The sequence below is a fragment of the Hyperolius riggenbachi genome, chromosome 8, assembly GCF_040937935.1.
Source record: "Hyperolius riggenbachi isolate aHypRig1 chromosome 8, aHypRig1.pri, whole genome shotgun sequence".
Taxonomy (NCBI): domain Eukaryota; kingdom Metazoa; phylum Chordata; class Amphibia; order Anura; family Hyperoliidae; genus Hyperolius; species Hyperolius riggenbachi.
Window position 1 is genome coordinate 258,590,403 of NC_090653.1, and position 15,468 is coordinate 258,605,870.

General features: G+C 42.8%; 1 protein-coding gene across 1 annotated transcript in view; it reads left to right on the forward strand.

Annotated features, from left to right (window-relative positions):
• Positions 1–4,888, forward strand: part of SLC31A1 (solute carrier family 31 member 1) — a 99,338-nt gene extending 94,450 nt beyond the window's left edge. The window contains 1 exon segment of the mRNA XM_068248709.1: positions 1,964–4,888. Within this exon segment, the coding sequence (XP_068104810.1) occupies positions 1,964–2,165 (202 nt within the window). The 3' untranslated portion in view covers positions 2,166–4,888.
• Positions 4,889–15,468: the final 10,580 nt, after the last annotated feature.

A 15,468-nucleotide genomic window follows, 5' to 3' on the forward strand; every position in this document is an offset into this window, starting at 1 on the left:
AATTTTAAAATATGTGCAAACATTTACAAATAAGAAGTACATTTTTTCCAGAGTAAAATGAGCCATAAATTACTTTTCTCCTATGTTGCTGTCACTTACAGTAGGTAGTAGAAATCTGACAGAAGTGACAGGTTTTGACTAGTCCATCTTTTCATAGGGGATTCTTAACAAGGCTTTTATTCTTTATAAAGATATTCCCTAAAAAGGATTTAAACAATGATGCTGGCCAGCTTCCCTGCTCCCTACACAGTTGTTTAGCATTTGGACAGAGCAACTGCCGTTCACTAAGTGCTTTTGAAAATAAATCCCTGAGAATCCCCTATAAGAGATGGACTAGTCCAAAACCTGTCACTTCCGTCAGATTTCTACTACCTACTGTAAGTGACAGCAACATAGGAGTAAAGTAATTTATGGCTCATTTTACTCTGGAAAAAAATGTACTTCTTCTTTGTATGTTTGCACATATTTAAAATTTTTCGCCATAGTGCCCCTTTAAAAGGAAATGAATATGGCAGCTTCCATATTCCTCTCACTTTAGGTCCCCACACAGTTTGTAATCATTAGAAGAATCAAATAAATTGAAGCACTCAACGGTCAGTCTTTACAAGAGTCGCTGTATCTTGAAAGTAAATGTATTCCGAGTTATTTCTTCCTCACTTTCCACTTCTGCATAAAGTTGGCCATACATCAGACAATATACGGGCAGATCGAACAAGAGACAGATCTCTCTGACCAAACAGGCCCATTCCGCCGCCTCTCCAGCCTGACGCTGTCCCCCCCCCCCAATGGTCAATGTGCCAACCCCCCCCCCCCACCACCACCACCACCATTTACCCCTTGTGGCAAGCTGAATGAAATCAAAGCCCTGGCAGGGATAACCGGTCCGAAACGGGGTTTTAGATTTCCGTCAGTCAGGTCCGGAAGCGGCTGCATAGAATTAACAGGAAATGTGAATGCAGGTAGAACTTATTTGCATCTCATTGTCATAGACCAGCCCCCTGCTCTGTGGCTCCTCCTTGGAGAGAGGAGGAATCTGGCGCAATTGATCCACATCCATAGAAATTGATGCTGGACAGTGACGAGTTATCCCAGCCTTCAGGAAAACAGCAAAATACAGTTTAATACAGCGAGTGGGTGTTTTTTTTTTAGGTTGTGAGTTATTGCCATTAAATAAAACGTATGCACTATGCACCTCTATTTATATATAGATTTTGTTTTGTTCACGTTATTTGTGTTTTATTTTGTTGTACAGCACCATGGAAGTGGGTTTTGCTCTATAAATAAATAATTATATTTACTATACATGTAGTTAGTGAGTGTGGTTTGAGTGCAGAGGGTTAATGGTTGTTTGTGTATAAATGTAGATCAAAAGTGTCACTTAAAGCGGGATAAAACTCCATATTAACTGAAAAAAATAAAATAAAAAATCTTTCATTTTGGTATAAAAAAAATTTCTGCTGGCTTCCATCTTTACTGTTTCTCTGTGATGCCAAAAGCAACATCACTTCTGCCCTTTTCTTTCTTCATTCCAGCTCAGTGTTAATTTCTCCTCCCTACTGCAAGAGCTACTGTCTCTCCCACAGCAAGCATCACCAAAACAACAGGCTAACATCACTGTTTAAACTCTCCAAAAGGGGGGGGGGGGATTCAATTCTCTTCTGGTTACAATTGTCGTTATCTTATCCAAAATGGGAAGCATTTTATTTGCATGCTGAGATGAGAATGTTACTGTAGCTGTAGCTAAAAAAAATTCCCACAATCCCACTGGCACCTGCACAGTTCCTGCAGTTAGGCAAAGGCACCCAGACCAGTTAAAGAGAAAAAAAATCGGGGGATATATAGGGACCTTTTTATTTGGTTGGGGAGTAGGTTTACATTTTGGGGGCACTATTTTTTGGCTTATTTGTCTTTGTGACCGTTAGAACCCCTTTAAGTCCTCACTTTTTCCCCTTCCTTTCCACAGGCAGCAGATGCTGAGCTTCCCCCACGTCATCCAGACAATCCTCCACGTTGTCCAGGTGGTGATCAGCTACTTCCTCATGTTAATATTCATGACCTACAACGCTTACCTGTGCATCGCCGTGGCAGCCGGAGCCGGGACCGGCTACTTCCTGTTCAGCTGGAAGAAAGCCGTGGTGGTTGACATCACTGAACACTGCCATTAACGGCACCGCCCCCGAGGGGTGACTCTGGGACATCTAGCAACGCTGATCAGTTTTTCTTCACAAGAGGAGTTATTTTTATAACAAACTCCTTTGATGCCTTTTTTTTTTGTCTTTTAATACCGCGCCCTCAAGGGACGCGGCGAGTTGCCCGTGTAATTGCGGACATTGTCTCGTCGCCTGCTCATCTCTGATTCAGTGACCAAGACGTTTGGTGCCTATGGGAGGTTATAAAGAATTCCTTCGCCTGGAAAATCTCACCTTCGCCAAACGTGTTTTCAGAACTCCTCGCCGATTTAGTTTGTGTTCCTCGTTTTTTGGGGGATATAGCTTGATAATGATTCTTAAATGAAAAAGGATGGGCACCTAAAGCGATGATGGTTGAATTGGGGGTGTCTATTGTAGATCAGTAGTTGGGGTGTCTATTGCAGATCAGCAGTGCTAAGCTGAGAATTCTCCTAACAAGCAAATTTTTACTTACATAGGAAGGAAAAGAAATCTGTGAACTGGAAGCCTCCAAGCTGCTGGTTTAATTAACCAGGTGCTAATTTGGATAATCTACTTTTTTTTCCAAAGAGATTTGCTTGTTAGGGGAATTTTCTGCTCATTGCTACAGATAAGTGGTGAACAAAAATGTCTCCTTATGAGTCAGTTTCCCCAACACAGGAAGAGAAGCGAGTTGCAGCATTTGGATTTAGCCATTGCCAATCAGCTGGTAAATGAACCGGCAGTTAAAAGTTTTGGTTTAATCTAAACCGTCTTGAGTCGAGATTTGCTCATAAGGAGAATGTATAGCCCATCCCTGCATTATATCATAAATGCCAAGTGTCGCTTAAAGGAAAACTGTAATTAGAGGGATGTGGAAGCTGTCATATTTATTTCCATTTAAACAATACCAGTTGCCTGGCAGCCCTGCAGGACTATTAGGTGTCTGAATCACACCAGAAACATGCATGCAGTTAATCTTGTCAGATCTGAGAATGTCAGAAACAGCTGTTCTGCTGCATGCTTGTTCAGGGGCTATGGCTAAAAGTATTAGAGACAGAGGATTAGCAGATAGCCAGGCAACTGGTATTGTTTAAAAGGAAATAATTACGGCAGCCTCCATATACCTCTCGTTGCAGCTGTCCTTTAAAGGGCCAGTCTACTCAAAGCAGATGTTTTCATGAGACTACAATCGCTTACCAGTGTGATTTTGGCATTTTAAAGGGTAAATGTATTTATGAAAGTAAATATGCCAGATCAACCCCCTTAATTTCCCTGTGATCCATAATGCAATTATGATGCATTACGGATTTGATCAACCTAAAATGCATATAGGAACCCCATTAGTTATGCGTCATTCAACTTTACCAATAACCTCAACGTGTGCACCAAACATTGCCTGCTGGTCTGACAGCTTCCCTGTACTTCTCCCTTGCGCCCTATACAGAATCTACATTGTTTAGGTAACCTGACTTCCATACTTGTGATCTGTTCTCTGCACTAAAGCCACGGTCAGGCAGAAGAGAGCGAGAATGGATCGCAGAGGACTTGTAAGCAGACCAGATGTGCCGATAAAAGATATGTGAGAAATGTCACACACTGCGTTAGAGAGCAGTGACAGGTGCAGGGTCACTGTTCAGGTACCCATACATTACGATCTTCCACTGAGCGATTAAGTGATCGACTTTATTGGGCAATCAACTGCTGTGTGGTTGATTAAGATGTTCGACTAGATGCCCACACACACTGCAAGCGCAATCCTATGCGATTCTAATTTACTAATCGATCTGAACGATATTGTGTCTCCATGCTCTGGAACCAAAAATCGATTTTGTGTCGATGTAAATCACATGAACGTGGAACATGATTCTTTCCCAATCTGATAAAGGATCGAATCAAATGGTTGATCATACAGGACAATCAAGTAATGTATGGGCTCCTCTAGACCGGCAGACGGGACCATGGCAGTTTTGGGTATGCGTACAAACAGTAGCAACTAGGGATGATCCAGCAGTGGCTGAATAGGTGTAATGGTTAAGGGCTCTGCCTCTGACACAGGAGACCTGGGTTCAAATCTCGGCTCTGTCTGTTCAGTAAGCCAGCACCTATTACAGTAAGGAGTTTCTTGGGCAAGTTTCCTTAACACTGCTACTGCCTACTGAGTGCGCTCTAGTGGCTGCCTCGCAATCGCTTTGAGTCCGACAGGAGAAAGGCGCTATACAAATACTGCCATTATTATTATCAATGAGATGCAAAGATTTCTGAGTTCATGTAGGATTATGTAAATTTGTATGCAAAGATATGCAGCTTGAAAATGAACCAATCAATTTAAACCTTGGTGGGACTTGATTGGTCCATTTTCAAACTGTATATATTTGCATAAAAATGTATATAATCCTGTATATAATCCTTGCATTTCATTTATCATCCCTAGTAGCAACCAGAGGGTTTTACAGATCTTGGATTAAGTGGGGGTATGTACAAAATCTGTGTCACATGTTCGGGATTGATTAAGTAGATTTATTTTACAAATGCACTAATTTTATAAAGCTGTCAAGGTTTGCTGCATTTATAAATGGACATTGCTGCTTTAGTTTATGTACCGCAAGCTGCCCGCACATACCTGCGGTATACTCCAGATCCTTTACAATGCTCTCAAGCGCTGTCCTGCCAGTCTCAAACCAATGAGCTGCCCTACAGCTTCCCTCCCACGCAGAGTAATGTCCCGCCCCTTCCTGCCAGTCTCAAACCAATGAGCTGCCCTACAGCTTCCCTCCCACGCTGAGTAATGTCCCGCCCCTTCCTGCCAGTCTCAAACCAATGAGCTGCTAGTAACTGGACATTTATTGGTTTGTAGATGGTTGGAGGACCAGACAGAAGACTGGAGAATTTTGACTAGTCACCCTATTTGGTGATATTATGGGGACCCAGGAAAGGATTTTAAGTGTAACAGTGGTACTTGTAGACATCTTTTGGTACCTGCACTTCACTGGCAATGTCCCATTACAGATTCAGGGAGTGCTGGTGGGTGATCTGGAACCTCCATGGCTTGTCTGGCCATTACGTCAGTAAATGGAGGCCTGGGAACTCTTGCACTTCATGTCCCAGTGAGATATAGCAAGACAGTAGGTACTTAAAAGACAACTCTACCCGCTGATATTTGGCAGCATGGATGGAGGTCAGAGTAGATGCATGTAACATAACTTCCTGTCCATGCCCGTTGCTGGTGGTTTCTCAGTGGTTGCCATGCCGACTCTGCACTTCCTGTTCATGGAATCTTTTTGAATCTTTTTAATTGGTCAACTTCAGACGCCTAAATTTATCATTCTAATAAGCCATGCAAAAGTGCAGGCCAGATGTCTTCAATCACATGAATCCTGAAGCAGGTGTGTAGAATATGGATTCCTACCCTTGCCTCCACCCACACTACCACCAAATATCGGGCTTCCAGCTTTTTCATTAATGTTTGCATGTCTTTTGCCCATAACTGTAATCAGGAGTACAATTGCTACATGTACTGTCTGAAATGCATTCCCTGCTCTCCATGTAGCATGAAACTTAAAGCCTTTCAAAAGTAATTTTAGGTTTGCAGCTAAAAAAATGCCTTATTTTCATTTTCTCTGAGCTGTGGTCACATGATTATGCCTACAGGAAGCACCTGACGCTGATGCATGCTGGGCGAGGGAATACACTGTTCATGCTCTTTCCCAGCATGTATCTGAGTTAGCGGCTTCCTGTTGGCAAAATCACATGACCACAGCCCAGGGGGAAAGAAAGGAAGACCCTTAAACATCAAAGTGTACTTTTGCAATGCTACAAGGTGTACAGGGTATTCATTGTAGACACACATGATTACCCTAGTTCCATTTTAAATATTGATGATTTTTTTTTTATCATCCTCAGCTTGTTCTGTTGTAAATCATACAGTTTTAGCCTTTGGGTAAACTGCTGAGGGATTAAAAAAGCCACTGAAATTAAAATCTGGGCATTACAGATCATCTCATTTGTCATCTGATCATCAAACCAAACCAGCTCGTAAATTGATTTGGTGATAATTATAGACCTAGTAAGAAATACCCATAATGCGCAGTGAGTGTAATGGACTTGTGGAAGGCTTCCGTTGTCCAGGCGCTGACATATCATGCTGACAAACCTCTCTGAAAATGGGTGCAAGTTGCTTCATGAAGGCTGTTGCTGCACAGGGCCAAAAAAAGGCCTCTGCCTCCTTACTGCTCTGAGATTGGCTGAAGCAGGCAGTGACAAAATCATTGAGTGGAGGAACTTTGGGACCTGTCAAGAGATTATTTGTATTTTTGTTCATCAATCGCATAGCTGGGGGAAAACTGCAGCTGATGGGGGGGGGGGGGGGGGGATTCTTTAATTCAAAGCCCAAATACAGTCAAAAAATGAGTTTCATTTTTTTTGATATATTAAAATGATGTAATAAGTCTTAGCAGTTTTGCTGTCGGCTATCCAGTTTGAGAGAATGGCCTTTGCTTCCTGCCTTGACAGGAGATAGGTAAATCTCACCCAACAAGGGGCAGAGACAGCAGTAAATAGCACAGTGGTGGCCTGGGGATGAGTTGGAAGCCATGGTAAATTTGTATTGCTGTGGTGCACTTCCTGTCTGCGGGACCACTAGTGCTCACATTAAACCGCTGGAGGAGCACAGTCCCAGGAACAGGAAGTGAGGAGCAAATCTGTTCATTAGTGAAACTGACAAGAGATACCACCTGACAGAAGATCCAAAACTAGCAAAATAACTCTGGGGTGCGATTGCGCTTTATATGGCTTCACATGTGAAGCGTCACTCCTGGCATTAAATTAAAATTCACTTGTATTGTGAAAACCGCATACTTGCCCCCCACTGCTTTTGCTCTTCCTCGACTTTAGATAGATAGAAGTGTCCGGTTTTCCCACTACAGGGGAATTTGAGTTACGTATGCGGAGTGTTGCTTTCAGTGTTCGCGGTATTGAGACTCAGGATGGCTTACGCTGAGGGTGCCGCAGTACCGCCGCAGCGCTTCCGCTGAACCATTGTCATAACTGACCAGTGATCGGGATGCAGTATTCAAAAATCATGGCTGGGGCCACACTTGTTAAAAAGCGTGCGATTTCGTGCTATGCAAAATTGCATGCAACGCATTTGCAAGTCTGCGATTTTTCGTTCACAATATGTGCGTAAAAAAACAAAACTGATTCTCCCCCTCTATAAAATCGCTAGCAGGTGCCAGCAGTCTGTGGTGGCCGACCTGTGCGCGAAATACGAAAAATCGGCTGCGTAAAGCCACCGACCTTTAAAGCAGAATAAAGTGTGGCCTCTCTGAAGAGAATATCACCCTACTTTCTAATTTAATATAGATTGCCGACATCATTTTTTTTTTTTTCACTTTTTTTATTTAAAATCTTATATTGTTTTATGTATTTTATAGTTAATGTGACGCTTTTATGATGTGTAAAACTGATTTATTTTCCAATAGTTCGACAATATGATGAAATACAATTAGACAATCCTTTTAATAAAATTATCATAGGAAACTGGTGTGGTTGTTTTTTTGTTTTTTTTATTCCTCTTTTTTCTTTAAGGTCACAGCGGCCTCTTGTGACAGGAGTTGGTATGTCATGTACACCTATAAGAGTTCTGTACAAGAACAAATTAATATTATTTTATTCTTATTTAGTATTTATATAGCGCCGAGATCTTCCGCAGCACTGTACATAGTATATATAGTCTTGTCATTAACTGTCCCTCGAAGGAGCTCACAATCTAGTCCCTACCATAGTCATATGTCTAGGTATGTATAGTGTAGTGTATGTATCGCAGTCTAGGGCCAATTTAGGGGGAAGCCAATTAACTTATCTGTATGTTTTTTGGGATGTGGGAGGAAACCGGAGTACCCGGGGGAAATCCACACAGACACGGGGAGAACATACAAACTCCTTGCAGATGTTGACCTGGCTGGGGATTTGAACCGGGGACCCAGCGATGCAAGGCGAGAGCGCTAACCATTACGCCACCATGCTGCCCAAATAATGTAGTTATTCAGTAATGGCAACCTACCTTCATTGTTTTAATGGACAAATAGGCTAAAAATTCAAATATTACCCACCACCCCTCATTCTAAATGTGCATACACACCTTTGACGGATGTCACCTGTTGGGGATCAGGACCTGATCCTCTTGGAAGACATAGCTGAGCAGAGCGCATGTCAGCTGTGTAGCTATACGATACTCTGTGTTGCCATGTGGGGTGGGAGGTAATGGAGGGAAGACAAGCAGCTGGTGTGGCAGGAGGGCAGCAGCGTGAACATTTTGGATCAGCTTTGCTGGGGGTTGAGTAGATCTGCCAGGCTGATTGCTTGGGGGTAGGGAGCCAATGGCTGCCATACACACGTCTGATTATTGGCTGAGGCGGTCGTTTTCAGTCGCCTCAGCCGACTTAAGGTGAACCTGAGGTGAAAATAAACTTCTGAGATAAACCATTTGTATTTATCCTCCTACTCCTAAAAAAAAAAAAAAAAAAATCAAATGTTTTATCTGGTAAACAAGTAATAAGGAGGCTAATCAGGCAATCCAAAAGTTAAAATCACTATTACTTTTCTGGTTTATAAATGATCATTCCCCAGTTTACCTGACTCTAATTTGGTACGTTGCCGCACAAAGGAAGTTGCAGGGCATGCTGGGTTTTTTTTTTGTTTTTGTTTTTTTTTTTTGCTTCTTTATTTCCCCTCAGACTTAACTAATGTACAGAAGCAAAAAAGAACTGGTTAGCATCAGTATTACTTGTTTGCCAGATCAAAATAAAGAATTGATTTTATGCCCGACAGTTACCCTTTAAAGATATCCCATGGTTTTATTTTATATTTCACCTCCTTAGCGGTATGCCCGTCAGGCATACTGTGCTCTGCCCTTAGGAGTGCTCCATGAAAAAATGGTTGTAATCCAATGGCTGTAAAAGCTTTAGCTAGCTCTAGGCTAGCTAGTATAGGCAACTTCCCCCCCCCCCCCCCCCCCCCCCCCCCCCCCAATAATTTGTGATCTAATGGCTGTAAAAGCTTTAGCTAGCACTAAGCGGGGGATCAGCGGTGGCACCCCCCGAACCAGCCAGTTAATACATTACCCAGCCTGAATCCAGCGATCGGCGCAGCCTCCCGCCACAGCTCCAGTCTCTCTATGGAGAGGATCGGGTCTGCACATGACGTCATGTGCGATCCTCCCCATAGTGAAGACCGGAGCTGTGCGGGGAGGCTGCGCCGATCGCTGGATCCAGGCTGGGTAATGTATTAACTGGCTGGTTCGGGGGGTGCCACCGCTGATCCCCCGCTTAGTGCTAGCTAAAGCTTTTACAGCCATTAGATCACAAATTATTCATGGGGGACTGTAAAACCTCTTGAGTGGCGTAAAGCTCAGGTTAAACATGCACAAACTAGTTTGAATGTTTTGTTGCCTCTGCTTAGTGCCAACCTAATAAGTGCCCCAGAAAAAAGGCCAATAGTTCATGTATTTTATCTCCCTCTTCTCTCAGAAGTTGTATTCTGCCAGGAAAGCTTTTATGGCTGTAATTTGCTTATCGTAGATGTGTACTATATTCCAGACAAGATACCGACAAGACTGAGGCTGTCACTTCCATGCCTAGAAATTACCTCTTTCAGGCAGCAAAATAAAGCAAGTAAAACAGCCTGGTTATTAATGTTTTGCACTGTACATACACATTTATCTCATGTTACATGCCGCTTCGGGTACACTTTAAGGCTTCTACACACGCCTAACTTAAAGGACAACTGAAGTGAGAGGGATATTAAGGCTGCCATATTTATATCCTTTTAAGCAATACCAGTTGCCTGGCTAGCCTGCTGAGCCTCTGCAGCTAATACTTTCAGCCATAGACCCTGAACAAGCATGCAGCAGATCACATGTTTTTGACATTGTCAAATCTGGCAAGATTAGCTGCATGTTTCATGTGTTATTGAGATAATGTCATCTGCATGAGGAATAAATTAATATACGCAATACCAGATACGTCAAAGCAATATCTTTATTAAAAACACCAAAATCTGGTGTTTTGATATTGCTTTGAAGTTGTATCTGGTATTGCATATATTAATTTATTCCTCATGCAGATGACCTTATATTTTTGGTTATACATGTTTAGCTCACATCTGCTGGGGCTCGTATTAGGGTGCCAGTTTTTTGTAGACTCAGTTTTGTCTAAAAAAATCATGTGTTATCGAGACACTCGGCCCGTTCACACTTAAAATCGCAGAACGTTTTGCGGGAGTGATTTTCCCGCGATTAGCACGGAAAAATCACTGGACACTGCGGCGGTTTTGGAGCGATCGTGATTAGCGTGCAATGCACGCTAATCACGATCGCAAATCGCGGAACACTCGTCGCCGGCAAACCGCTGCATGCAGCGCGGTTGCGGTTATCGCTAACCGCAACTGCGGCAGTGAGAACACTGCCACTCGCTACATTGTGTAGCGGTTCTTGCAGAACCGCTAGCCGTTTGCTCAGGTGAGAACGGGCCCTAATGCAAACAAAAAGATCAGCAGGGTATTGATTAAAGAAAATATGACAGCCTCAATATACCTTTTACTTCACGTTCCCTTAAATCCACTGAATGGGATTCAATTGGTCTGTTTCCAAGCTGCATACATAATTTGCATGAACTTGAAATCCTTTGCCTCTCATTGAGCATCCCCATCCCTGCATGTATGAGGCAAATATCAGGGTCCAACTGTTCAAAATGTATAATCCATGAAATGTACTGTAAATCTGTTCTTGACAATATTATGAAATGTCTCTTGACTGATAAAGTTCTCAATCATTTACTACATACTACTATGGCAGGACTTTGGTAGTGATTTGATTGTGAGCGCCTCTGAGGACAGTCAGTGACATGACTATGTACTCTGTAAAGTGCTGTAGAAGATGTCAGCGCTATATAAATACATAATAATATGGTAGGACATTAGACTATGACTATAGTAGGATTAGATTGTGAGCTTCTCTGAGGACAGTCAGTGACATGACTACATACTCTGTAATATCCTGCAGAAGATGTCAGTGCTATATGATTGAATACATAATAATATATGGTAGGACATTAGACTATGATAGGATCAGACTGTGCGCTCCTCCAAGGACATTCAGTGACATGACTATGTACGCTGCAAAGAGTTTGTATGTTCTCTCCGTGTCTGTGTGGGTTTCCTCCGGGCACTCCGGTTTCCTCCCACATTCCAAAAACATACAGATAAGTTAATTGGCTCCCCCTAAAACATTGGCCCTAGACTACAGTACTTACACTACGTAATATAGACATATGGCAATGGTAGGAATTAGATTGTGAGCTCCTTTGAGGGACAGTTAGTGACAAAATATATATATACACTGTACAGCGCTGCGTAATATGTCGCCGCTATATAAATACTAAATATTAATAATAATACTCTGTAAAGTGCTGCAGGGGATGCCAGTGCTATATAAATACATAATAATAATATGGTAGGACATTACACTATGACTATGGTAGGATTAGATTGTCAGCTCCTCTGAGGGCAGTCAGTGGCATGACTATGTACTCTGTAAAGTACTGCAGAAGATGTCAGTGCTATATAATATTATGGTAGGACATTAGATTGTGAGCTCCTCTGAGGACAGTCAGTGACGTAACTACCACTATGTACTATGTAAAGTGTTGCAGAAGATGTCATCATGATACCTCTACTAAGTAAAGTTTCCCAGTTTGCTTCGTCTTTACTACTGACACCAGTGACATTACAGAACAGGATAGGGGTAAAGCACAATACGCACAGAGTACAATATATCCTTGAAGCAGATGCAGGGTGGTGCCTGCTGGGGGCACATACAGTGTCTTCTTCTAAGTGACATCATTTCAATTAAGAACAGGAGAACTGTGATCACAACAATAATCAGTAGCTACTTTATAATAATTTGAAATGTGTTGCTGTAAATAAAACAAAAAGCACCGAGGCTTTGTTCACATCTAAAATTGAAATCGCTGACGCCAGCAATTTTCAATTCTTTTGCACTTTTTTTTTCCCCTTCCGGCGCTCCACCACGCGCTACGATTTTGTACACAGCGCTTCGTAAGCACTTTTACAGAGCAATTCCGTTTTTTTTTCACTTCCTGACATTAGTCGCTCCCATTCACTCATTAAAATTGTGGTAAAAATCGCCGCGATTTTCACGATCGTTAAATTGCAGCAATTTTTACGATTTTAAAGTGAATGGGAGCGATTTTTTTGAAAAGCAATCACAAAGTGCTCAGGAAAGCGCTTCTAGTGTGAATTGGGCCCTTTTACCCGGAAATGAATAAATACAATGTATTTATTCATTAGAGCGCAAACGCAATTGCCAGATATAGCGATTTGTGAGCATTTCATGTTTTTCCTATACCTTCCATTGCAGCAAAATCACCCCGAAAATGGGGCATGCAGCGCTTTGCTGAGCGGAAAGCGGACGCAACACGCTGCTATTAACTGTCCTATAAAGATTCATTGCATTAGCGATATCAGGGCGTTTTTAAAAATCTCCAGCGCTCAAAACGCCCTAGGTGCGAACAAGCCCAAAGAGAAGATTTTATTAGCAGACTTACGGTGGCCATACACTTATAGATTTGCAGCAGATTCGACCAGCAGATTTCTGTCAGATGCCTGCCAAGTCCAATCTGACAGGAATCTATCTGATGTCTGCCACACATTAGGAACAGATTTCCAATAGATTTCAGAATGAGATCTATTGCAAATCGATCTAAATGCATTATTGAACCATTAGATCCAGTGCAACTCTATGGGCCATCGATATCATCCTAGATTTGCCATCCTGTCAGATAAAATCCATCAAAATCGGACACAAATCGATCTGGGAATTTGATAGACTCAATTTCTGATCGATCGGTTCTATAGACTCGAACGATAGCTGAAATCGACCAGTGTATGGGCCCCTTTAGCCTGGACTTAGGCTTTAAAGTGTACTCAAGGCGTAAAGAAAAAAAAATAATACCAACCAGATACCAAAGAAGAGGTACTCCTAGCTAGGCGTGGTCAATGAAGTGCAAATAATTTGGACTTGATGCAGGATTAGGCAAATTTTGTATGCAGCTTGAAAATGGACCAATAGAATTTAACCTTAGCAGGATTTGATTGGTTCTTTTTCAAGCAGCATAAATTTGCATGCAAAATCTGCATAATACCGCATCTCATTGACCATCCCTAGTCCTAGCCCCCACACCGGCCATGCATGGACCCCCGTGACACATCCAACAAGAGTTTTTGTGATGTTATTTGGCTACGCTCCTCTTTATGCATGAGCACAGCCAGTACGTGCAAGCCTGCTCAGTAAGTCAGGGCTGCCCCATGCATGCACGGGCATACTCATGGGGGTGCAGCACGGCCACGCTTGTGCATGAAGAGGAGTGCAGCTGTGATCTCCACAAGGGTTCCAGTCGGGGCGAGGGGGACACAGGAATCCTCTGGAGGATCCAGGGGTTCGCCTCTTCCTAGATAAGTACAGCAAAGTCCCTAGTATCAGCTACCGGTGGGGATCCCCTGCTGTCGGAGATATGTGCTGTTTGCCTGAGCAACTGGCCAAAAAACACAAACTCCCCCTCCCCCTTTAACATAAAATACCAAGCCTCTGGGCAGCATCTTCAAACCGTCCTGTAACTCCTGGTGTCCTCCATGTACAGGTCAGGTGACACGCCGGGAGCCCGTTAGGAGCTACAGAAAGGTTAGAGAACACCGCCCAGACACTCGTTATGGGCCTGAGCCCACTAACGCAGTTGTGTCCGCTTCACAGTTACAGATGCTGAAAGGCGGTCAGAAGCGGTTAACTGCATTACGGGGCTCAGGCCCTAAAAGTATTATGTGCCCTGTAAAGCCCCCAAAGCACTGTCCCCATTTATCCTCTCAAGCATGCCAGTTAGTCGAGACTTCCGGTTGCCCGAGTTCCTGATAATGGGAACTTTGCTGTATCTGTTGTTTATTGCTGCTTTCTGTTCACACCAAAATGATCTACTGTATATTCTGGCATAGAGGAAAACAGTAGGATATACCGCTCAACCGCACTATGGTAGACAGTGCAGGAACACAGGCAGCCGTGCCCAATGTAGACAGATCAAGAAAGGGAAGTCCGCACAGTTGTCTCCAATATCAAAAGTGTATCAAAATAATAATTTATTCAGGACGTATCCACAACCATCAGAAAGCAATCGACTAACATGTTTCGGACACCAGGTCCTTAATCATAGTTGTTGAACAGCTTAACAAGTGAGGTTTAAAAAGAAAAGAAAGGGGGATGGAGCAGTGGAGGGCAGGACAAGGCCACTCCCACCAATAGGCGGGAGAAGGAGAAAAAAGCCTCCCTCATGCCTCTACACATACCCCATAATAAAAGAAGCATATTAAAAACCACACATAATCTAAAAAAGGAGCAAAATACATGTATGAGGAGTGCATTAGCAGATGTAGCTCTTAAGCGAAAACAGAGCATTTTTTGGGTGCCAATTGGTCTACCCAAAATATCTCCAATGTCGCTAGACATTATCGTATCACACATGGTGGTGACATGTCGGGTTTCTCTTTTCAGGGCATAGAGAAGGTTTCTTTGCCCAAGAGGGGAGGAGACCTAGATGCCATGATACGAAAGAGGGAGGCATACTGGATTTTTCGTCTTGGGACTAGATCTCCGAAGGGAATGAACGCCAGGTGGGATTTGGCTTTGGTCACTGGATAATTGGTGTAATGTAATATGATTTTGTATTGATAGTGATCTTTTTGTTTACATGTTGTCATGTTTGTTACATGTCATATGTACATATATTCTTTATTTGAATTTCTACTGTTTTCGCTTAAGAGCTACATCTGCTAATGCACTCCTCATACATGTATTTTGCTCCTTTTTTAGATTATGTGTGGTTTTTAATATGCTTCTTTTATTATGGGGTATGTGTAGAGGCATAAGGGAGGCTTTTTTCTCCTTCTCCCGCCTATTGGTGGGAGTGGCCTTGTCCTGCCCTCCACTGCTCCATCCCCCTTTCTTTTCTTTTTAAACCTCACTTGTTAAGCTGTTCAACAACTATGATTAAGGACCTGGTGTCCGAAACATGATATTCTGGCATAGAAGGCTACTTTTTAACCCTTGAAAGTCTTCTGAAAAGTCAGGGGTCGTCTTATACGCCAGGTGTCATTGATGCCGGTTGATACGCCCTATCCTGTTACCGCCTCTCAGATCTCGCTGCTGAGGACTGCAGTGAAGCGGTGCAGGCGCACATGTGTGAGATCTGAGAGGCAGAGA